The sequence below is a fragment of the Sinocyclocheilus rhinocerous genome, unplaced genomic scaffold (genome assembly GCF_001515625.1).
Source record: "Sinocyclocheilus rhinocerous isolate Xijiao unplaced genomic scaffold, SAMN03320098_v1.1 scaffold1152, whole genome shotgun sequence".
Taxonomy (NCBI): domain Eukaryota; kingdom Metazoa; phylum Chordata; class Actinopteri; order Cypriniformes; family Cyprinidae; genus Sinocyclocheilus; species Sinocyclocheilus rhinocerous.
In genome coordinates this window covers 2,111,298-2,132,023 of record NW_015625590.1, presented here as the reverse complement: position 1 = coordinate 2,132,023, position 20,726 = coordinate 2,111,298, and the positions used below count along the sequence as shown (strand labels likewise).

The window sequence follows — 20,726 nt, the reverse complement described above, 5'->3', positions numbered from 1 at the left end:
TTTTGGAACTGATTTATCGTAGGCCTCATTAATCTGAGCTTACGTACATCAGTTTTTGAATGAAAAAAGCGTTATTTGTGGATAATTTTGTCAATATTAAATAAAATATGAAAAAATTTGCGCTGTTTATCACACTAGCATGCTCTGTTTAACCAAGAAATTCGTTTTGAAAAGCTTTTATTTTGTACAAAATAAAAAAAAAATTGCAAAAAAAAAACAAACAAAAAATCACAGTTGTGGTGTTCCCAGTCAAAAATGACTGGCCTACAAAAAATAGCTTATAGATTTTTTGTTATGCTATATTATTATCTAATATTGGTATCAATCTTTTTGTCAGCTTGTTTTCTTTCAATTAGGACTGATTTTGTGTTTATTTTTGAAACTGATTGATCGTAGGCCTCATTGAGCTGAGCTTACGTACCTCAGTTTTTGAGTGAAAAAATCGTTATTTGTGGATAATTTTGTCAATATTAAATAAAATATGAAAAAATTTGCGCTGTTTATCACACTAGCATGCTCTGGTTAACCAAGAAATTTGTTTTGAAAAGCTTTTATTTTGTACAAACTAAAAAAAAAATTGCAAAAAATGTATTTATTTATTTTTGAAACTGATTGATCGTAGGCCTCATTGAGCTGAGCTTACGTACCTCAGTTTTTGAGTGAAAAAAATCGTTATTTGTGGATAATTTTGTCAATATTAAATAAAATATGAAAAAATTTGCGCTGTTTATCACACTAGCATGCTGTAATGTTTAACCAAGAAATTTGTTTTGAAAAGCTTTTATTTTGTACAAACTAAAAAAAAAATTGCAAAAAATGTATTAAAAAATAGCTTATGGATTTTTTGTTATGCTATATTATTATCTAATATTAGTATCAATCTTTTTGTCAGCTTGTTTTCTTTCAGTTAGGACTGATTTTGTGTTTATTTTTGAAACTGATTGATCGTAGGCCTCATTGAGCTGAGCTTACGTACCTCAGTTTTTGAGTGAAAAAAATCGTTATTTGTGGATAATTTTGTCAATATTAAATTAAATATGAAAAAATTGCTCTGTTTATCACACTAGCATGCTGTAATGTTTAACCAAGAAATTAGTTTTGAAAAGCTTTTATTTTGTACAAAATTTTAAAAAAATTGCAAAAAAAAACCAAACAAAAAATCACAGCTGTGGTGTTCCCAGTCAAAAATGACCGGCCTACAAAAAATAGCTTATGGATTTTTTGTTATGCTATATTATTATCTAATATTAGTATCAATCTTTTTGTCAGCTTGTTTTCTTTCAGTTAGGACTGATTTTGTGTTTATTTTTGAAACTGATTGATCGTAGGCCTCATTGAGCTGAGCTTACGTACCTCAGTTTTTGAGTGAAAAAATCGTTATTTGTGGATAATTTTGTCAATATTAAATAAAATGTGAACAAATTGCACTGTTTATCACACTAGCATGCTGTAATGTTTAACCAAGAAATTTGTTTTGAAAAGCTTTTATTTTGTACAAATTAAAAAAAAAATTGCAAATTTTTTTAAATTTATTTTTGAAACTGATTGATCGTAGGCCTCATTGATCTGAGCCTAGGGTTAGGGTTCTTCTCACTGTCTGTAGCATGAGGCAGTACCTGTAACCCAGTCAGGCTGCACAGGTAGTCCAGCTCCTCCAGGATGGCACATCCATACGTGCCATCATGAGGAAGTTTGTTGTGTCTCCCAGCACAGTTTTAAGAGCACCCAGGAGATACCAGGAGACAGGCCGTTACATGAGGAGAGCTGGACAGGGACATAGAAGGGCAACAACCCAGCAGCAGGACCGGTATCTGCTACTTTGTACGGGGAGGAATAGGATGAGCACTGCCAGAGCCCTACAGAATGACATTCAGCAGGCTATAGGTGTGCATGTTTCAGATCAAACTGTCAGAATCAGACTTTATTAGGGTGGAATAAGGGCCCGATGTCCTGTATTGGGACCTGTGCTCACAACTCGGCACCATGCAGCTCGATTGGCATTTGCCAGAGAACACCAGAATTGGTAGGTTCGTCATTGGCATCCTGTTCTCTTCACTGATGAGAGCAGGTTCACACTGAGCATATGTGACAGATGTGAAAGAGTCTGGCGATGCTGTGGGGAACATTATGTTGCGTGCAACACCATCCAGCATGACTGGTTTGGCAGTGGTCTGGGGAGGCATATCCGTGGAGTGTTGTCTGGACTGTTGTCACATATAGAATTTATATAAATGAAGATTTTTAAATTGAACATTTAATTCATTGAGATCCAATGTGTGATTTAAGTGTTCCCTTCGGTCGGTCATTTTTGACCAGTAAAGCTAAGATCAATAAGGCCTACAAACATTCAGTATCAAAATTAAATACAAAACCAGTCCTAATTGAAGGAAAACTTATTGACAAAAAAAACTGAATCCCATTTTTGGTGATAATATAGAACAACAAGAAATTTATAAGCTATTTTAGGTAGGCTGGTCATTTTTGACCAAGAACACCACAAGTGTTCTTTTGTGATATTTTTTACAAGATATAAGCATTTCAAAACAATTTCTTGGTTATACATTAGAGCATGCTAGTGTGAAAAACAGTGCAATTTTTTTTTCATATTGTATTTAATATTGACAAAATTATCCACAAATATGGCTTTTTTTCACTCAAAAACTGAAGTATGTAAGCTGATATAAATCATTTCCAAAAATAATCACAAATCCAGTCCTAATTGAAAGAAAACAAGCTGACAAAAAGATTGATACCAATATTAGGTGATAATATTGCATAACGAGATTTATAGGCTATTTTTTGTAGGCCGGTCATTTTTGACCGGGAACACCACAAGTGTAACAAGGTTGAATAAAATAAAAAATGTTTAATGAAAATTAACAATTTTTGCAGTGGAAGTAGTTGAACCCTGTGTAAACAAAGTCAGTAAATCTTAGTCCAAAAAGACCCGAACACAACCTGAGGGTTAAAGTAAAATCTTTAAAGAAATCATGAGTGTAGTATTACTGATGTGTATATATATATTTTTTTTTTGTAGAATGAAACGTAAAAATGTTTTGAGTTTGTGTTAACCACAGACCTTTTTCAGGCATTTAACCTAATACCCATTCAAAAAACTTATTGACTTCAGGACAGTGGAAGCTTAAGTGCCTACAAAAATACCATCCCTGCAGTACCCTATAGCAGCCATACTGTACACTATTTCATGTTATGACAGCCCAGCTGCTCCTGGTTAAGATGAAAACCCAGATTTACATGAAAGAGATACAAGTAATATCATTTGTCGGTTTAATGTGTCTCATCTGGTTAGAACATGGAGTAAGAATTTTTTACACATACCTTATCCCTCGGCTTCCCTCACAGGTGACAATCTGGGAGGCTTTGACCAACAGTAAACCAGGAGCACACCCTCTGTCCTGTGACCCCAGCCGGCACGAAAGGTCTGCAGTCAGTATTCCGCTTCTACCATCTCCTGTTGTCACATCTCACCCACAATAGGCAAGGAGAGCGTCACACTCTCACATCACATTTACTGGAGCTATTGACACAGGCTTGACTGTCAATACATCCTCAGTGAAGCTCATAGAAATTCACTAGGGTTTTCATCTCTCTCTCCTCACCTTCGTTTGCTCTTTATGGAGTTTTAAAGCAGATTGAGATGCCCTGTCCGTGGCAGCCGACATGAATCCGAAACAGTCGCTTCACCTCATTATTCTTTTAGGTTTCACTTTTAGAACAGGACAACCACGCACAGATAATCTCTAGTTTTAAAGTCACACACACATCGATGGAAAGTGACAAAAAATACATTATAATGATACAAAAACGTTCTATTTCAAATAAATGCTCTTCCTTTGAACTTTATATGTATCAAAGAATCCACAAAGATTTCCACAAAAATATCAAACAGAACAATTGTTTTCAACATTGGTGATAATAAGAAATGTTTCTTTAGCAGTGAATCAGCATATTAGAATAATTTCTGAAGGATCATGTGACACAAAAGACCGGAGTAGTAGCTGCTGAAAATTCCGCTTTGCCATCACAGAAATAAATTACATTTAAAAAAAATATTAAAATGAAAAACATAATTTAAATTGTAATAATAAATCAACTCTTAAATTGCTGATTTTACTGTTGTCAAGAAGACAATTTTCTGTTAGCAGAGGTCTCAGTCACTTCTTTTCTTCTCCATTACCCAGAACCCCACAGCACAAACCCAGCCCCGTGGAGAGCCCTCGCAGCACACCGACCAATAAACCACCGCGCAGCTACGACGAGCAGCTGCGTCTAGCCATGGCGCTGTCCGCCCGTGAACAGGAAGAGGTGGAGCTACGTCAAAGACGAGAGGAAGAGGAACTGCAGCGTATCATACAGCTGTCACTCATGGAGAAGTGATAGGGCTAGTGGGAACCGAGGGGTGGGAGAGCATGTCTAGGGATCTGGAACTAACTACGATTGGCCGCTCCCAAATGCCCCACCCCCTTCTTCCAAAGAACTGGATGAAATGGGCCACTCTATGGTCCCATCTGAGTCGTTCAGAATCACAGAGAAACCTCTGTCTTCACTGCAAGTTTACAAACACAAAGTACCAAACTCATGGCAAGCCACTGACTGATCAGCACCAGTCTGGTCTCCTAATGTGTGAATGTGCATTTATGACTGAGACAGTCCACGCTGCGTATCTTGGCGTCGTTTCAAAAAGCCATCATCTGAGCACTTGCCCAGAGTTCTCACAGACTCACCCATAGGTGTGAGTTCTGGGGGATTCTTGTCACTTTTTTCAGTTTTATGTTTTGAACGTAAAGAACTTTAATTTGGTTGTTAATACACTTCAGATTTCCTGCACTTGGATTGAGGAGCCATGATGTCTCCTAATAGAAAGAGAGAGGGCGCTTACACACAAAAGTTCATGCTGCAACTCCATCAGTCTTGATACTGGGGTACAGGGGAGCAGTGATGCGTAATTTTGAATTTTTGACAACTGCCTGTCATGGAAGTTTTAGAGATGGTGCTCGCTGCTTGGCGTCAAGCTCCACCACTCTGGGTGTAATGGGTGGGACTTTAAAGTCTAACCACACCCTAACCCTAACCATAACTAGGTCGAGCTCCACCCATTTGACCCTGCAGTGACCACCGCTTGGAGATTTGTGCAACAGCAGTGGCTCCAGGCACATTACCAAAAGCGTGAATCTTGGTTGGCCATAGTAGCATGATGGAAAAGAGATTAGAATATCTCTCTTTAAATATACACTGAACAAAATTATAAACGCAACACTTTTGTTTTTGCCCCCATTTTTCATGAGCTGAACTCAAAGATCTAAGACTTTTTCTATGTACACAAAAGGCCTATTTATCTCAAATATTGTTCACAAATCTGTCTAAATCTGTGTTAGTGAGCACTTCTCCTTTGCCGAGATAAGGCCTTTTGTGTACATAGAAAAAGTCTTAGATCTTTGAGTTCAGCTCATGAAAAATGGAGGCAAAAACAAAAGTGTTGCGTTTATAATTTTGTTCAGTGTATATATATATATATATATATATATATAGGATATTAACAGCCATTTGCTCAGTCAAATTTCTTTCTAACCCTAAAAACGGATTTGGCGCAATCCTGTCCGTACACTTTTTCTAGTGTGTAAGCACCCTAAAGTGACCACCAAACTGCGTTGTGACAGAAGGTTGGCAGCAACCCTCTGTGCACTGTTAACTGCATGATTTTTAATTATTAGCCAGATTGATAATTCAAACACTGGAGAAATTATTGTACGTTAATGGTTCACTTGACAGTTAATAAGATTGAACAAAACAAGCCATTTTCAGGTACATGTAGTTTATGACTAAATGATTCCTTTGAATCTGAATCAAATGCTCATTGCAATATTCATTATTTGTGTCCTAAATGCACTTTTCACAAAAATAACACATTATTCGCATACAACACAGTGTGTGTGCTCTACTTCAAATGGTGCTAAGTTGATCTTTCATATTGACTCGTGGGTATGTTAATCAGTGTAATTGTCACAACATGCATTCATCCATCTGTTCAATCACTTGACAACGTTTCTGTCCTGGCCTCCGTTTAGTGCTTCCTTCAACATTACCATCAGAGCTCATTGTCTCATGACTGGAACACCTGCGGTAGCTAATCAAAAATCTAATTGTGCTTTCATAAGGGGTGCCAGTTCTGGAATAAAACATGAAAGGAGGAATCACTCACAGAGATAATGCCCTGAGCGAAGACAAAGCTGAACGTTTTATTGGAGAATCTTAAAATAGATGTTTCTCCTTAGTCAGATTTATTCTGGGCCTGAGTGACGTGCCCTCAGGGTTTGATGTTATCAGGTGAATCTGAAAAACAAATTAGGAAACATGGCCATACTCAACATCTGAAAAGCTTCAACGTTAAAGCACAACGGATTAAGCGTCAGTTTTCAAAGGAAACGGATCTGATGAAGGTGTCTGGAGACAAGAGCTCCTAAAAAACACGTAGGTTTGATCTTATGATTGTGCGACTCATGAATGCTGGGTTCAGTCATTAAGAGATGCTTGATATGACAGTAAAACATTATATGAGCATTATTTATATTTAACCTTTTTTTAATTTGACTTTGGTTGATGCTGTGATTTGTGTGGTGTGCTGCTGTTGTGTTTGTATGTGACTGAAATATATTGTTCACATTTGTAACTTAAAGGTATTCTGAATAAAGGATGATATCTAAATTTAACATGAATTTCAAGCGACATGAATGAATGTCATTAACTTAAGTTTGTGGTTTTAAAAACGAAGGTCGTGTGCTTGATCAACCTGCAACAAAATGCATGTACCATGGTATTTTTTGAAAGTACCTTGGACCACCATGGCATTATCATGGTACGGCCATAGTACTGTTTTGGTAATATACACACAGAGTTTTATTTTCATTTTCTTTTTTTTTACTTTTAGTTAGCTTTATTTTTATTTCCGTTCAATAGTCATCAGTGATTAGCATGCATCACTGAAAACAAGAGACTGCTAAATGACCGATAATTGTGTTGTGTTCATATAGGCCTGCTAAATATGTATCATTCCTTCTAAAAATTATAAGTGAGTTTCCATCAGAAGGTTCAAACATAATTAAAAAAAATTGCTTGGTGCCATTTGCAAAAGGCTTCAAACACCTTCATTCCCATGATTATTTTGGGACTATCGGGGGAGTGTTTTAAGCATCGCCGTGCCGTTTCCAGTATGAATCCGCAGTCTAGAGGAAGCTTTGGCTGTGATGAGTCAACCCCAGTGAATAATATTAATCAGTCAGTCGATGCAGGTACTGTGACGAGAATATTCATACATAATAGTCACTGGTCTCAGATGGAGTTAAAAATGGATTCTTGTGAAACAGACTACGCTTAGTCTCTCATTACGGTTTCTCTAATATGTATTAAGGGTGCGCTAAGTAAACCGAAATGCAATATAATAGCCACAAAAAGATGTTACAAGTTAGTTTACAGGCCTTTGACTGTAGAATATTTCCGATTGCTAAATACAGGATACCATTATTAGCATCCCCTTAACTTGGCTTGGTTAAACACTATAACCTCTTTTTAAATCACCTAAATTACAAGAAATGGCCGAATATTACAATAATGCTTAAAGGCACGCATGTAGTGCAGAATGCAGTCCTCAAACAATCACAACAGAGCATTACATCATACTGTAGTACTGCTTCTCACCACATTGTGGCGCTATCGTTCAAACAGCACATTTCACTGAAAGAGAGGTTAAGGAGTTCTCTCTAGCTCAGATGATAATAATAAACAAATGAATAATACAATATTAATAATAATTTCCATCACCACTACTAAAATACCTTGTAAAATTTTCATCTTAAAGGCACAATATGTAAGATTTTTTTTATTAAAATATCCAAAAACCACTAGAACAGTGTTATATATTTTGCTGACTTGTGTACTTACATTATCCCAAATTTTTGAAGAATGTTTAAATCCAGAGAAATAAGCAATTTTAACTAGTCACACGGACCGTGTCCATGGTGTCATTGTCGCCTGCCAATGACGTCATAACCCCTCGATTTCCGGTTTTGTTTTGTTGAAAACATGGAAACACCAAAGACGCTTTAATATGTTGTGCGTTTTAATAGACCAGTGACGACCGCACAGAGTAGCATTATAACAGAACTTTCAAACGCATCTAGTATGATAAAACAGCCCTGCTTTTTTTCCCCCACATACGCACGACCGGAAGGAGCTGAAGCGGTCGACTGTGGCATAATAAAAGCTCCGCTGCTTTCGAGTCGTGTGTCGCGCTCGTTCAGCGGCCTCGTTTCGCTTCGACGACTTTCAGCCTCACCCTGCTTCATTCTACTACATTAATAAATCATTAGCTCATCCATGAACATGATTTCTGCCCGAGTCCCGTCGGATTGCATCGGCTGTGGGGATGAAGACGACAACTCCCATGATTCCACACTAAGTCACTGCGTCATCAAACTAGGCTTTTGTCTATTTGTTTATTTTGAATATGCGGCCTCTAGCGGCGAAAATTACATATTGTGCCTTTAATCTTAAAAACTTATAAAATCCTGAAAATGTATTGATTAGATACTTGATGTATTAACCTGTCTACAGAATGAATGACTTTGACAAAATAATTAAAATAGTGCAGTTTTATTTTATAATAGTCACAGCTAAAGCACAGGATAAAAAAAAAGTTGATCAAGTTTACCTTGGTTTCAAACAGAATCATGACTCCACATGCTGTCAGACATACAGTCAACTCTACCGTTCAAGCCAGTGCAAAAATATTCAAATAAAATAAAAAATCTAAAAAAACAATAAAAAAAAGAAAAACAAGAGAGTAAAGTGCATGTTTTATGAAACGGCCCCCTTGTTTGAGTTGCTACCTGAAAACTGACATATATTCATTCACTCACACATGCCCTCATTCACACCTACAGTAGAATACAAATTTAGCTTAGACTTCACTGAATGAAACTTGAACTGGTTGTAGTCTAAGATTGTCCTTCACGCCGACAAAAATCAGCATGTGACAGTTCATGGTCACATGGTGTTATACAAAACAGTGATTGTCTTTTTCTTGTCCAACGTTTTGCGGAAACGACGAACGGGGTGAGTCTTCACATGTTGTTGTTGTTGTCGCGTGGACACAGAAACTGTGGGCTGGACTGGGGTGTGTTCAGGGGGACTGGCTCCACCCACTTGAGTTTGCTGTGGGCATGAGCTTGAGAGGTGGGCTGAGCCTTCAGTCCTGCCCACCTCCATCAAATGAACGGCAGAATCAGGGGCAGAAGGGTTCTGAGGTAGAACACGCTGCTTTTTATGGGCATCGTCATGGCTGTGGGTCAGTGGCAAGGAGTGAAAGGTGGATAAAGAGGAAGAGGAGGGTTGATGAAACCCTGTGGTAGCCGGGTGGAAGTCCCAGTTGCTCAAGTCATTAGTTGACAGCTCTAGCTGGTCCAGTTTAGCAAGTGAGGCAGAGCGTTTCATGAACGAAGGAGGGGTGAGACCAGCCTGTCTAATGCGGGCCTCAATTTCCATGGCTCTCTGCCACATCGCAGGTGCTTTGGGCTGCGTGCGCTGCTCCCCATCTATCGAGTCCTGCTTGTCCTCATGTGACTGGTTCTCCTCAACTTGTCCAGTGCACAACCCCAATCCTCCAGCCTCGTATAAAAATGCCTGGAGCTCTCGAAGAGTCTCCTGGATCTTCTGCAAGTCTTCATTGCTATGTGCCAGTCGGACATGGGGCCTCAATGGGTCGTCTATGTCCGTCTCCAGCTCGGTCACACCTTCTAGCCACAACAGAGAGGAAGAACCAGAGCTGTGCTCAAGAGTGGGGTTCAAAGTGATCTGGTCGGCCTCCACTGAAACACTCTCTTCAAGATAGACCGAGAAGGAAGGATCAGGGATTATACCAGAGTCCTCATCATCAAGCACTTTGGTGTCATCTACTGTTCCATCTGTAGCCTTTTGGGACTCAATGCAGGTCAGAGCTGCAGTGCCCTCTGGCTTACTGGAGTAAGATTGTAGCTCTGAACAGTCCAAACACGGGGAAGGAAGAGGAGACCAAGAGCAAGGAACCTCTTGACCCTGACGTAGTATAAGCTCCAACTGCTCGGTGGCCCGGCGCACAGATCCTGAGGGCCTGTCGGTGGGAGAATGAGGAACCGAAGCCGTTTCCTCATCCACCTCCTCCAGTGTAGCAGTTTGAGGTGAGTTGCGTGCCAGTGGCGGACTGCAGGTGTGTGATATGGATTCCAGTTCAGTAACTATATGACGCACACACACACTGTTGTCGTTATGAGGGAGGTGGGGCACTGCATCTCTATTGGTCTCTGAATGGGTGTGGCACTAGGAAGGAGAAATGCAGAAATATTGATTACAAGAGGTAACTGCATTGTTCCATTTCACTCTCAATAAAGAGAGCTTACCACATTAATTTTCCTTTCTCTTTGGAGTGTTACAAGCTGTTCGTGAATAGATAAGATCCCTAAAGTTGCAAAGACTAAAGTCTCAAACCCAAAGAGATATTCTTTATAAAAGTTAAGACTGGTCCACGCCCTCCTAAAACGCCTCGTTTAAACACGCCCCCACATGTCTACGTCACGATGTGGGAAGATTTGCATAACACCGCCCAAATGTTCACACAAAGAAAGAAGGCGTAACTTTATTGTTGCTGCCACCGCCACCGCCATGTTGTGAAGACGCTGTGTGTTTCGTTGTGAAAGCGAAAATACTTTGTTTGGCCTTCCAAAAGAGGACACGTCTAGAAATCAGTGGTTAAGTTGTATTTACACTGTTCCAGAACAGTTTAACCCAGATGTGTGCAGCGCATTTTATGGAGGACTGTTTACAAATCCTGGTAGAGTAGACTACAATGCCGGTTGTTCTGACTCACAGACTGTAAGTACGTATTTTATATTTAAAGAATTTGCCACTGACGCAGATGTGTGCAGCGCATTTTATGGAGGACGAGGACTGTTTCCTGGGAGAGTAGCCTACAATGCCGATTTCCTGACAAATAATGCTGACTCACAGCCTGTAAGTATGTTTTCATATTTAAAGAATTTGCCACTGATGATTCAAATGCGAGTTTTGAGCAGTGTAGAGCAGTGCTAGTTGTTTGTTATTTCTCCGATCGGTGTAATGCAATGCAACGCGTAAAAAGTCATTATAATCCGTAAATATGTCCCCACTGGATGCAACAAATGCCTCGTTTATAATGGGTTTTCATGTTTTTGTCTCATCGCTCCGGGAGACGGCATCACAGTATGGTAAGGGGTGTAACATTTCCGTCACACGCTTGAGGAATTCGGCCAATCACAACGCACTGGATAGCTGGCCAATCAGAGCACACCTCGCTTTTCAGACCGATCAGCTTTGTAAAAATCGACGCGTTTCAGAAAGGCGGGGCATAGAGCAGAAACAATAATGTACAGTATGTGGAAAATAATGTGGTTTTTTTTAGCCTTAAACAGCATAAACACATTTCATTACACCAAATAATGTTCTTTTTAGAAACATCATATGACCCCTTTAATGTAAATGTTGCCACATTAAAGGAATAGTTCACCCCAAAATGAAAATACTTTGCATTCATTATGTCATCATTTAAGCACCCTCACTTTGTCCTAAGTTCAACTTTTTTTTCCAACTCTTCCATGGTACACAAAGAGCAAATCCACAGAGCTCCATTTTTTCAGAATGGGGGCTGCAGCTGTCAGAATATTATCATAAAGTCCAAAAGATCTGTTTCAAATTACTATTCTTCTGAAGCTACGGTAGAATTTTTCACCATACCATCTCAAAATTTGGTTCAATCATCACAAAAAGTTTCAGAGAATTAAAATAGTTTTTTTTTGCTTTGTTTTGTAAAAAATTGAAAGCCCAAATTTTGTTATTTTGTGTTCACAGAAGTCAGTCAGTGTTTTTGTCAGGTTTTGAATGACATGAGGGTGAGTAAATGACAACAAAATTTCATTTTTGAACTGTCCCTTTAAGTGCAATTCTATGTTAAACCAGCAGGAGGCAGTGTTGTACTGGTGTCACTTGCCTATACTTCCTGTATCATTTACTGATTAATAAATGAGTCATTCCCATTCATGTTTTATTATTTATCTTTCGACATGACAAATCAGGAGGTGCAATGATCTCTGAAGTGAGTGCCAACTCTTACCTCAACAGCTTCCTCACTGTAATCATCCAAGGGTGGGGTGCATCTGGATTGAGGTGGCAAGACAGCGGCCATTTCAGAAAATGAGCGAGGCTGGCTTTCCTGGGACAGGCAGAGGAATTTCTCTCTGGCACTAAAGAAGTCAATGCTATCTGTGCTAAGGCAGGACATGCCAGCATCCACAAAGTCATCTGCTGTTCTCAGATCTGCAGTCCTGGGGTTGTTGTTATCATCACTGGAGTCCAGCCCGGGTACCGCAGAGGCTCCTGAGGGGCTGTCAGCCTCGGGCGTGCTTGAAGAAGGCAGATTCCCTTCATCTTTACTGACAGCACTTTCCAGACATAGTTCTAAACTTTGTGACACTTGATAAGAGTCATTTTGATCAGGTGTGTTCGGGGACAACTCAACACAGTCTGTTTTTGGCTCAGGCACATGGTGAGATGACTGGGCGTTGAGGTCTGAAGTTGGATCACCCTCTCCCTTCTCTAGTGAAAGAGAAGGAGCAAGGATGTGTAGAGCGGGAGGAGGATGGCGACGAGCAACAGGCTCGCTCACTGCGATGTTCAAGCGAGAGTTGTTCGCCATATTCTGCTCCGGCACCACTGTGGCCGCTCGTTGTCTGGGACGAGGCGGGAGGATGGGGTCTTCAAGTGCCAGCTTAGAGGGCAACTCTCCCAATTTGGTATGACTGTTGCCTGTAGCAGGCTGTGGATTGGTAAGGGACTCAAGCACAGCAATGCCCAGTATCTGCTGAATGGTAGGAGGACCGTTGTTGTTGTGAGGGTCTGAGCGGTCCAGCGAGTGTGGTGCCTTGCATAGCAGCTTGTGACCCTCCGACAGATCGCTGTCTGAGTGGGAACGCCACAGCTTGTTATGCCTCTGTTTGCTGAAAGAATTAGCAAGCAAAAGAGAAAGAAAGAGACCCAAGAGTGTCAGATGAGCATCTTTCATTGATGTGATGGAAACATTAAAGGTCGGCTGAATCACTGAGGGTGGTGACCGATCTTTTAAACATACAAAATAGTTCAGGGTGTGTGAATGGGAATACAAACATGAAAGCAAGTATGACAGTAACAGCTGCACAACAAAAGGAATGTGGAGAGACCTGCATAATATACATGCATAAGATCACAATGGCAACAAAACTCAACGCCATTGATTCAAAATACAAGAGCATTTACTCAATGGAAACTTCAACCTTGCTCTCTGTTGACCTTCTTTTTAGAGAAAAAGTACTGCATGTAAGCCTAAGGTCAATGTGTGTCAGTGCAGCTATTCTTTGGCTCAAAAGGTAAGGGTGTGTGGGATAAAGAGAAATTCAAATAAGCACTCTGACCTAAGGTTCTGTGTGCGTGGCCCATACCTGGCTAGCAGGATACCCTGGTATTCTTCAAGCTGCTTCATGAAGGATGGGTTTGGTTTGGTGACGGAGCGCCGTTCCTTCACATGGTCAAAGGCTCTCTCCAGGTCCCAGCCGTACTCCTTCATAGCATATGCGATCACGGTGGAGGCAGAACGACTCACTCCCATCTTACAGTGCACCAGACACCTCACCCCAGCTTTCCTGGATGACAAGAGATTCTTTAAAGCACACTTCCACAGAAAAGAGACGTCATGGATTGGAATGTCAAAAGCACCAGAACTTCAGAAGCAGTCTTTCTACTTACTTGGCTTTGGAAATGAACTTGTAGGTGTCATTCCAATACTCCAAGAGGTTTGTGGCCTCCTCGTCATACACTCGGATGTTGTGGTACTCGAAAAGCCCGGGGAAGAAATTATCAATCTCCCGCGTCACATTCAGGATGTAGCGAACTCTGAGGAAGGGGGGGTGGTAAAATTAACAATGACTGCATGCAGCCGAGCGGATGTATTTAAAAAAAAAAAAGAGGCCTGGAATAACAGTCACCTACCCACTGTTTTGGAGCTCCTCAAAATTTGAGGCATTCCACTCTGAACCCTGGAAACACAAACAGAAATCGAATGTTATGGTTGATACTCCTGAAGCAGGGGTATCCAAAATTGCTCCTGGGGGGCCAGTGTCCTGCAGAGATTAGCTCCAACTTGCCCCAACACACCTGCCTAAAAGTTCCTAATATGCCTGAAGACCTTTATTATCTGGTTCAGCTATGTTTAATTGGGCTTATTAACTAATCTCTGCATGCTAGTGGCCCTTCAGGAGCAGGACTGAACAACCCTGTCCTAAAGTCCATAGTAGATTAGTTCTCATCTGTGAGGAGTATAGACAACAGGGTGGGAGACCAACCAGGTAGACGTGGTCAAAGATCTCTGTGGGGCTGTCCATTTGGCCCAGGATGACAATCATCTCATTATCGATGAATTCCTTGAACTCCCGCAGGTTGCAAACCATCTGTATCTCCAGCTCCGTCCGAATCTGGAGAAAAGTTATTATCCAATGTTACCAATTTTTGATGTGAACCTCAAGATTGACCGGTATTATTTAAGTCATCAAGATTTTGTTTGATTCTGTTTGTCTTGACTTTGAGATTGCATACAATATGCACAATGGATGTTTGTACCTCTTTTGAAGTGACGTTCTCCAGGTCCTTCTGCATCATGATCTCTCTCAAACGGGTCTTAATGAGTCTCTCTGTGCGCTCTCTCTCAGTTGGCCTGTATACACGAAACCCAGAATCATAAATCACCCAATTTGGTCTCAATGTAAGGTGCGTCTCATCTCGAATGATTCTTTGTATGCCTGTGTGGTATTGTTCGATTTAGGCTTCACAAAAACCAGAAACCTCAAAACAAAGCCTTTGTTTGATTTAAACAAACCATTTGAAATCAAATCCCAGTTCAGTTGCCGTACGTGCAAATGGTAAATGTGCGTCATCCCTAGGCCTCTGGTGTTGGGTTCACCACGGGACAAGCGTCTCTTCAATGATAGCAACACAAGCACTGATTGGCTCCCAGGGGACTGCACTGTGTTCTTCATCACTACCAGTAACCTTAAAACCACTGCTAATGTAGGTCAACACATTCAGCTGGTGGCTGTGTGCATGAGGGCAACAGGTTTGACAATCCGAGGGATGAAAAGCCCCTATGTGGGAAAGTTAAACATGTTTACACGTGCCAGTTTGATTGACCTTTCAAGAAAAGAGTGACTAAATCTCAAGTTATGAACTCATTACTTTAGCTGTGTCACTGTCAGCTGTGGCACCATTTCACAGGATGTCTAAAAAGAATAGATATGCTTTACTAAAGACCTCTCACCTCTCGAGGAAAACATTATCTCTATGGCTCAACATAGTTGCCCTTGTTTCAGGGTCACAAAGTATCTACTAGATCGACAATTTTCACTCCCCTTCTCAAGCCACCTGTTTCTATCTATCCATCCACCACTCTACCTATCTATCCGCCCATTTTTCCGACCATAAATACATCTATCTCAGCGTGGAGCTATAAAAAGCAAGCGGCCACAGTCATGCATTTTAAAAACACATGCATGTGGAAATGCCTCCAACTGTGGGGAAATTCCCCCCTACAGTCCAGGCAACATCTTAGAAGGATTTCACCATCAGGCCACAGTGCATCTAAGAAGTTAGAGTTCATCTCTTCAATTTGGCAATAACATGTCAATCTATTCAGAGAACACCATGCCTCCTTATCTTGCTCCACTGCAAACTTGCCCTCTTGGCCTATACGATTGAACTTTGAGCTTGCATCAGACAGCCGCTTGACCGTATGTGCATGCACGTGTCTCACTTTTCCAAAAACAAGGATTGATACACAACCCAAACACTGCAATTCACCACTATTGACTGTAGGAGAACTGAAGTTTTGTAAACATCAACTTGGCCCTAAATTTGGAAAGTAATAATAATAATAATACCCTTGCTTCATTAGGACATTGACCCATTCGCCACAATACCAAAGCAAAACAAAAAAGTGAGAACTACACAATCATTCAAAAGTTTGGGGTTGGTAAGTTTTTATGCTTTTGAACGAAGTCCATTACGCTCACCAAGGCTGCATTTATTTGATCAAAAATGTAATAAAACAATAATATCTTGCTAAGCAAACTTACTGAACAGTAGTGTACATTCGACTGGCATAGGTGTATGTGTTACTCACACGTCGGTGAACAGCACGGGCGAGTCTGCACGGTGGGACTGCACATCTTGCATGGCGTTCCACTCATTGATGCAGTGCTGGTCGGAAGTCACACGGCTCTGATAGTAACTGACCCAGGTCAGGAATAGACTGCCAGGGTAGTAGTTATGACATCGGGCCACCTCGCAAACCTTATGCAGGGACTGCAAGGCTGACCTGTGAGTATGTGCGAGAGAGAAAATTCATTAACACTGTAAAAAAAAAAAAGTATGAAAGTGAAAAAAACTTATAGGCACTCACCACATGGCTTGCACTGAGACCGGTTTGAATACATGGACTCGGTTAATGGTGGACACACTGAAGCCACTAATGAGAGGGATACAACACATTCAGTCTGAATACTGTAAAAGTTGTGTTTAAAAATGCAGAACTTGATTTGTGTGTGCACGTTATGCCTCACCCGTCTCCATCCAAGTGTATAAGCGTATCGCTCCACAAGGGTAAAACCAGCCCAACTGTGCAAGTGCTGCAGTAAACACATGATCACATGTTATGAGCACCACCTTCTAGAGCTGCAAATGCAAAATAAATGTATTAAAGCGTCTAAATTATACTGACCTGTCTGAATTGCTAAAGTCCATTCCCAGAACCACACTTTCTTCAGTGTCCTGTCTACCGTTTGTGGAGACGATGACCATGTATCGTGTACACAGAGCATAAGCACTCTCTAACCGGACAGCCTGTGATAGAGACACGATCAGCATTCTGATGACTGTGTTTTGATTAATTAAGTCGGAAAGGTGGTAGTTACCAGGCGGATGGCGTCCTCTTGGCGCAGCAGGGTGAACATGGTCTGCAAATGCTGCTGAAGGTCACCTGCGAAGAAACCATTAACAACCTTAAACCTCCCAGATAATAATGCAGTGACATTTGCATACTACAGTTTAATTACTCAGAGGTCAATTTCACTTCCTCCCATACAAGACATATGCTTTGTCAGGCTGGAGTTTGATTAGCTCAAGTTTATAAATCATGAATAGAAATATTAAACCAATTGGAAAGTTAAAAACAAGAAAGGTTAATGAGAGTTGCATAGAGCGAGCTCAAATATTTTTTAACCTTATAATCAGCATGAAATGGAAACTGCAATCATCTTATCTTCTAAATGATGACACATATCGAAATTGCAGTTTCTGAGCCATTTTGACTGTTTTTTTTTTTTTAAATACATACAACTTAATTTGATATTTTGTTATCTAATGGAATATAATTTAAGTGTGGCAAAAGCACCAACATTTCTTTTGAGAACATTGTATATCATTATATATTTTTGTTCTTAAAAAAAGATTAAAGACTGAAGACTAGAAAAGATTAATAAAATATGTACTATTGCATACTGTATTTTATAATGACTGACAGTTCCTAGGGCCCATTCATAATGCATTCCTGTAAGCTAATGGGTTTCTTAATGAAATCAATGCTGTCTATCTGCAGGCACAGCAGTATGTCTATCAACATGAATGCAAATGCATGCAACAAAAAAATTTTCTTCAGTGTCCTTCATATCCAGGCCAGTCTTGCACATTGCCATATGGTACAGCTCAAAGCAAAACTGAAAACAACAGAGACAGATTCCATAACAGATTCCATATAACCATTATATTGAGGTGCATCTGACAGCTGGAGAATCACACAATGAATGTGTCAAGAGAACCTTTCGTGTCATTTCATACCTGTGTGTTTGTTCCGCCGCTGAGTGATGCAGGGTGCTGAAGAAGGGGAGGAGCCATTCCCTCGCGGGAGGAAGAGGGCGGCACCTTTGACGGTTAGGAAGTTCTCACTGATACTGATGACAAAAACAGCAATAGAGAGAAAGAATATTTTATTACACATATTATACTAAAATAGAAAATGTAGTTAAATGGTCAACATTTAGATCTTAAATGGTACAGACATCTGGAAGCCACAGTGACACAAAAAATGCTCGCCAACTTGGTATAAAGGACCACCAAACATTCACATATGCGTTTGAGCACTTGCAGAGAACACCAAGAGGCTCAATCTCAGACCTCAAAGTGACATAAAATATGTGAAGGGGCTCACTCTGCGTGCGAGAGAGATTGTTTCCAGAAATCACTATGGAGACGCTGTTGTTTATCAGCTTGACTGTGGCCTCTGCCCGGCAGAGGCTCGGTAATCAGAGCGGGGAGATGTTTGACCTGTAACAGCTGTCGTTACGAAGCACCTCCTTCAACTCAACACTTACAGTGACCTGAGGTCTCGCTCATAAACTGCTGCTCCTGTATCTCATGCCAAAGGCTTTGGACTTTCCACATCTGACTCTGAAAATACCCTCGAAGTAACTTCTGAGGAATCTGGGTAATTCTGTGGAAGGTCTCAGAATTTTGGGGGAGGAAGGATTGCAGAATTGAGGGAACGCGAGAAGCCCGGGGCAGTCACACCCCGAATAAAAACACAAAGAAAAAAAACCATCAGGCTCAACTGAGCTCATTTCCCACATCCCAGTCACCCCTGACCCAGCTGTTTCCTCAGTTTTTTGTCTCCTGTCTATCTCATGGTCTCTCTCTTTTACAGTCGGCCCCAGGGTCCAAAACTAACACTTGTTAAGCACAAAATGCAAACAATTAAAAAAAAAAAAACTTTATTAGGACTCAAAACATGTTTTCAAATGATAAAAAAAAGATAGTTTTACACTCACTGATGTAAGTGAGAAAAACGCATTTAATACATTCAATCACTAAAATTAAAAATATTTGGTCAAAACAATGTGGTTTCATGTTTTTGTAATAAATCTTACTGACACCTTACTTTTGGGTCTTATTTTAAAGAAAAAAAAAACATTTATTTTGCAAATGATGCATTCAACCGATCATAAGCAACAGTTTGAAAACCATTTATACTAAAAAAAAATTCAATTTCAAATAAATGCTGTTCTTTTAAACTGTGTGATAAAATGTTAATTTTGGACCCTGGCTGCCACTAATATGGCTAAGAGATGCTTTGTGGAATACTTTTATAGGAAGCTCTTGTAGATATGAAAAAAATGAAATAAAAACCAAGAGCAAGACAGACAGACAGAGAGTGACAGTTTAGTGCAGTCTCTCTCTTCATGCTCTGCAACTTTGCACTTTCATGCTCTGAGCATCATCTATCAGCACATGAGGGGATATTAGTTGCCGGCTGATACAGGGTAGTGGCTAATTTTACAAACCTAAAAATAAACGGCAGAGTGAATGAATGCTGATGGACTTTTACAGTGTTGGTAGCTACTGTATACCATCTCATGTAGCCAAACATGACAGCTGAAAGAGCGTTTGGGATGAAACTTTGTAATTTTTTGCAAGATAGCAGAAAGCATGCAAACTGCTGTTTTTTCCATTAACCATGCTTTTATTATAGTAAAAGTACAGTAACCATGTTTTGTTTTTGTTTTTTTTTGCACATGGATTACTACCATTTGTATTTATTTTTACTATAATTTCCATGGTTAAACTATGGTTAGTGTAGCAAAAACCATGGTTAATTTGTGGTTACCATGTTCGGCAGTCAATTATACAATAATAATATTAAAATAGCGGGCTAAATCGGCTGCCAGGCCACCGGGAATTGTCCCGGTTCTCCCGATGGCCAGTCCGCGCCTGATTTCCACAGACACGCAGAACGTGCAGGATTTATATATTGTCTTTTTGCGGCTCAATATTCACAGACACTAGTCCATATCGTATTTTGATTCAAGTGTACTGACCTACTTTTGATTTATTCATCCAAAATGTGGCATATTCCGTCCGCTTTAGGCTATAGGAATTCCGTTTTTATGACTGGATTCTACGAACCAGTCTGTGTTTTCCGCATCGCGGAAATTATAGGGCCGTATGTCTCAGAGTAATCAGTGCAATTTGGGAAAGAAATCAATTAAATCTGTATGTGGATGTGTGTAAATATTCAAATGTAATCCCCTTTGTAATCGTTAACATTTTCATAAGTAACTGTAATTTAATTACACATTTCTTTTGTAATTAAATTACGTAACGCCGTTACATGTAACTAGTTACTCCCCAACACTGAAAAGGTGTCCATACATAAGGTGGAGAATTTTCCATCAAAATGAAATTTTACTTGATTTACCTCTTAAATGCTTTTTATTTTTAGTTGACATGACCAACAAGGACACAAGGCTCTCTAAAAATGGTCACTGACAAACATCTAAAATATAAAGAAATATTTGTGACTTGAAGTGACGTGACATGTGGCCAAGTATGGTTACCCATACTAGGAATTAGTGCTCTGCATTTAACCCATCCTAAGTGCACACACACAGCAGTGAACACACACACCCGGAGCAGTGGGCAGCCATTTATGCTGCGGCGCCCTGGGAGCAATTGGGGGTTCGGTGCCTTGCTCAAGGGCACCTCAGTCGTGGTATTGAAGGTGGGAGAGAGCGCTG

At 40.3% G+C, this 20,726-nt stretch overlaps 2 protein-coding genes across 4 annotated transcripts in view; one reads left to right on the top strand and one right to left on the bottom strand.

Moving 5' to 3' along the window:
- The window catches only part of LOC107756832 (ankyrin repeat domain-containing protein 13B-like), a 38,561-nt gene extending 33,624 nt beyond the window's left edge, over positions 1 to 4,937 (top strand). Inside the window, exons 14-15 of the mRNA XM_016574125.1 lie at positions 3,364 to 3,440; positions 4,203 to 4,937. Coding sequence (XP_016429611.1) covers positions 3,364 to 3,440; positions 4,203 to 4,398 — 273 coding nt within the window. The 3' untranslated portion in view covers positions 4,399 to 4,937. The remainder of the gene's footprint in view (positions 1 to 3,363; positions 3,441 to 4,202) is intronic.
- A 3,728-nt stretch (positions 4,938 to 8,665) lies between these two features.
- The window catches only part of LOC107756773 (protein phosphatase Slingshot homolog 2-like), a 34,139-nt gene continuing 22,078 nt past the window's right edge, over positions 8,666 to 20,726 (bottom strand). For 2 of the 3 annotated variants that reach the window (XM_016574030.1, XM_016574021.1), the window contains 13 exons: positions 17,995 to 18,107; positions 17,073 to 17,137; positions 16,880 to 17,001; positions 16,722 to 16,787; positions 16,562 to 16,627; positions 16,283 to 16,477; positions 14,728 to 14,821; positions 14,454 to 14,582; positions 14,101 to 14,147; positions 13,858 to 14,004; positions 13,554 to 13,754; positions 12,194 to 13,076; positions 8,666 to 10,368 (listed from right to left, as the gene is read on the bottom strand). In XM_016574030.1, coding sequence (XP_016429516.1) covers positions 9,061 to 10,368; positions 12,194 to 13,076; positions 13,554 to 13,754; positions 13,858 to 14,004; positions 14,101 to 14,147; positions 14,454 to 14,582; positions 14,728 to 14,821; positions 16,283 to 16,477; positions 16,562 to 16,627; positions 16,722 to 16,787; positions 16,880 to 17,001; positions 17,073 to 17,137; positions 17,995 to 18,107 — 3,436 coding nt within the window. In that variant the 3' untranslated portion in view covers positions 8,666 to 9,060. The remainder of the gene's footprint in view (positions 10,369 to 12,193; positions 13,077 to 13,553; positions 13,755 to 13,857; positions 14,005 to 14,100; positions 14,148 to 14,453; positions 14,583 to 14,727; positions 14,822 to 16,282; positions 16,478 to 16,561; positions 16,628 to 16,721; positions 16,788 to 16,879; positions 17,002 to 17,072; positions 17,138 to 17,994; positions 18,108 to 20,726) is intronic. The other variant, XM_016574039.1, reaches the window with a different exon arrangement.